Source organism: Sorghum bicolor, chromosome 6, assembly GCF_000003195.3.
Source record: "Sorghum bicolor cultivar BTx623 chromosome 6, Sorghum_bicolor_NCBIv3, whole genome shotgun sequence".
Taxonomy (NCBI): domain Eukaryota; kingdom Viridiplantae; phylum Streptophyta; class Magnoliopsida; order Poales; family Poaceae; genus Sorghum; species Sorghum bicolor.
In genome coordinates this window covers 39,557,093-39,560,628 of record NC_012875.2, presented here as the reverse complement: position 1 = coordinate 39,560,628, position 3,536 = coordinate 39,557,093, and the positions used below count along the sequence as shown (strand labels likewise).

The 3,536-nt window shown below is 44.6% G+C and overlaps 1 protein-coding gene across 1 annotated transcript; it reads right to left on the bottom strand.

Annotated features, from left to right (window-relative positions):
* LOC8070987 (glutaredoxin-C3) lies at nt 2,198-3,133 on the bottom strand. The gene has a single exon (XM_002446279.2). The coding sequence runs from the start codon at nt 3,003-3,005 to the stop codon at nt 2,592-2,594; it is 414 nt and encodes a 137-aa protein (XP_002446324.1). The 5' UTR covers nt 3,006-3,133; the 3' UTR covers nt 2,198-2,591.

Below are 3,536 nucleotides of genomic sequence, written 5' to 3'. Positions count from 1 at the left end.
ATATATATATATATATATATATATATATATATATATATATATATATATATATATATATATATATATATATATATATATATATATATATATATATATAAAGCTTTTTACTATTTATTTAATTTTTGATGTGGCCTATTCATTTTATTATAGGCAAAGCTTAATTATTAAGCTAAGTCTATAATTTTCATTTATATATGCTTAATATGCGTGTAATATAAATATATTATTGTATCAGCAAAAACATGTATTGAAAAACCTATTATTATTATATAAAAACAATAAACAGAACCGAAGAAGTGAACCAAAAAAAAGAAACCATTTAACACCGGTTGGTAATACCAACCGGTGTTAAAGGGTCCTGCAACGTGGCAGTCCTGGCAGAACCCTATTACCAACCGGTGTTAAAGGAGGGCTTTAGCCCCGGTTCCCCGAACCGAGACTAAATGGTCGGCCTTTAGTCCCGGAAGGGCAGCACCGGCTCGGGAACCGAGGCAACAGGTCTTTTCCGACCGATGCTAATACCCGATCATACAGTAGTGAGTGGCACTCAGCAAAACCACTCTTTATCGAATGCAAGGCTTTGTCGAGTACCACCTGGCCTGGCGTTTGGCTTTGCCGAGTGGACTAATTTTTGGCTCTCGCTAAAGTTTTTAGCACTCGACAAATTGAGTTCCTCCCGTAGTGCTCTGTGCCGCATCAAGAATCGAACGGCAATTGACCTGCACGCTGCAGACGCACTGTCGCTTAGCCAGATATCAGAATCTGTTGCTATATGCTTGTGGGCGGTAGGGTGCTTCCGATCCAGGGATTAACTGATTGGACACAATTTCAGGAAATCTCACATTCGTGGAGCGGGTACGCCGGTTCAGGCGAATCGATCCTGTTGATCCTGCTAGTTGCTTGACCCGAAAGAAAGAAATGGAAGAATCTTGTAACGACGACGATATTTGAGCCCAGATCCGGATCAAGGAAGAGGTGAAACATAACAAGGTGTTTAGCATAAAAAGGCTAAGGCATAAATCATTCATGGAGTTATTTCTGGTGCTGCGTGGTGCCGTTGCTTGTTTAGTTTTACCGGCCTGTTGGTATATTTGTGGATATACTCCTTCCGTACTTACAAAGAAAATCATTCAGGACAACGACACAGTCTCTAAAGCTTAACTTTGACTCCTTATTTTTATAAAAATATTTATCAGAAAATAGTATAGTCTATTTTTATGAAAGTATTTTTTAAGACAAATCTATGGTTTTCACATTTTCAAACTGAACAGCTTAAAAGTTATTTATAATTTATATTCTCAATGTTTGACCCAAACTTTATCCAAAACAACTTTCTTTGTGAGTACAGAAGAAGTACATTTTTACTAATAACCTTCTTATCTATTACAACAAGCAAGGTACAGAGTTGTACCAGACCGAAAAAACAATTACAATCCATGGGTTCTTGAAAAGCTTTGAGATGGTAGAACTTTACAGGGTAGTATGAACGTACTACGTTATTTCTTTTGCTAAACAAGTCACAAATGCAGATCATCGAGGATCATCTGCCATGAGAGGCATGCATGTAGCTAGCTAGCCAATGCAAGCAAGCTAGCATTGGAGGAAGAAGCAAACTAAAGCATAGAGAGGAGAGGAGACACAGGCGAAGCACACAGTGAAAAGCTATCTCGAACAAAGCATAAAGATGGCACACACGCGATGCTAGCCGTCTCATGCAAAAAAGACGAGCGTGCATGCATGCTGCCTGCCGGTCGCCAAAAGGAGCTCTGAGCCAGCACCGACTAATTACCATCCAGCACGAGAGAGAGCGTCAAATACCACTTGCAATTAGATAATCATTCTCTCAATTAGTATTTCTTTTTTTCTTTCGTTTCTTTGACATCGTTTTAAACAAAGCAGCCAGTAAACAGCTATAAAAATCTGGTCGATCGATCTCTTATTATTAGCTACGCCATCCATGCATGTGCTATCTCTGTCCATCGTTCATCGAAGCGTAGATGGGTATGTATAAAGGTTGTTGATCGACATTACCACTTTACACATTTTAGATTAGAATATACATACATAAACGTAACGAGTGATTGAGAGTGATCATGCATGTCAAGTGGCAATTATAGTATAAAAATTCGGATTTCTTTGCACACAGCTCGTCTGTCCAGATGCATGCATGCATGGCTCTGATGAAAACACAATGCAATGCAAGGGAACGGCAAACCAAACTGATTAATTAATAAGATGCATGGAAGAGAAGAACACTAAACCGATCGATCTCTTCTAGCACTGACCAAACCTAGCTAGTAGTAGCAGTGCACACACACACTCGTACACGCTCGAGCATGCAACCACGTACGGTCGTCTAACTAGCTAGCTCCCACACACAAGACGGAGGCAGCATCAGTAAAAAAAATCACCGACCTCTCTCTCTCCCTCACTAACACACAGACACACAAGCACGACGTACTACGCACTCTATGATTAATAACTCGATCACTACTGTGGGTGTATTAATAAGTAACCTCTGCATGCCCTACTATCAGCAAGCCCCTCTCCCAACAGCAACGGCGGCGGCAATGGCTAGTACGCTGATCAAATCACAGCCAGAGCGCGCCGGCCTCCTTGAGCAGGGGCACAAGGGAGCCGTTGATGTGAGCGGCCATGACGCGGTCCATGGCGCCGACCAGCCTGCCGCCGATGAACACGACGGGCACGACCGGCGGCGCGCCCGCCGCCGAGGCCCCCGAGGCGCCGAGGAGGCAGGCGAGGGCGCGCTCCAGCTCGCGGCCCCGCGGGTCCAGGTCCAGCTCGTGCACCGTCGGGTGCACGCCCATGCCGCAGAAGAGGCGCTTCACGGCGTGGCACATGCAGCAGGTGCTCACGCTGAACACCACCACCGCGCTCTCCGACGCCAGCCGCTCCACCCGCTCCGCCGCCGTCTCCACGGTAGACGACGACGGTGCCACCACCGGCATGTACCACGCCTGCTCCGCCGCCGCGCCGTACTGCATTGTCGCGGACCGCGTGCTGCTGATGATCAAAGGGATAGCTAGCTGCAGGTTTAAGCGGTGTGCGAGCACAAGGTCTAGCTAGTGCGTCGTGTTGCTTTAGGGCTGGCAAGCTAGAGGTGAGAGGAGGTGCGTCTATATATAGAGGAGCGATCGAGGTCAGGGGCGTTCTGGTAGTTTTGTAGGCGCGCAAGTAGCTTTCAAAGCTGGACTTAACTTGTTTTCTTCTCTAATTAATACCCCCGGCCGCCAGTATGGAGCATGAGTAGGTTAACTTGAGTTCTCTGATCCTCTCCTAGTATAAGAGTAGGAAGTACTTGGTTAATTGATTAAGAATCCTTTTCTAGTAAAGTATAGTAAATTGGCACGGTCTCCAATCATATAAAAACTTTGCCCATTACTGCTTTTAGTACTCTCTCCACTTCGACATATGTATGAACTATCAGACTAACCATGTGTTACAACGGAACATAAATCTTGTTGCGCGGTCACCTGAATGACTTAACTCGAAGATTTATGTAGGGTCATATCATC

Excerpts from the sequence above, each read along its gene's own strand:
- LOC8070987 (XM_002446279.2), bottom strand. The coding sequence starts at position 3,005 with ATGCAGTACGGCGCGGCGGCGGAGCAGGCGTGGTACATGCCGGTGGTG.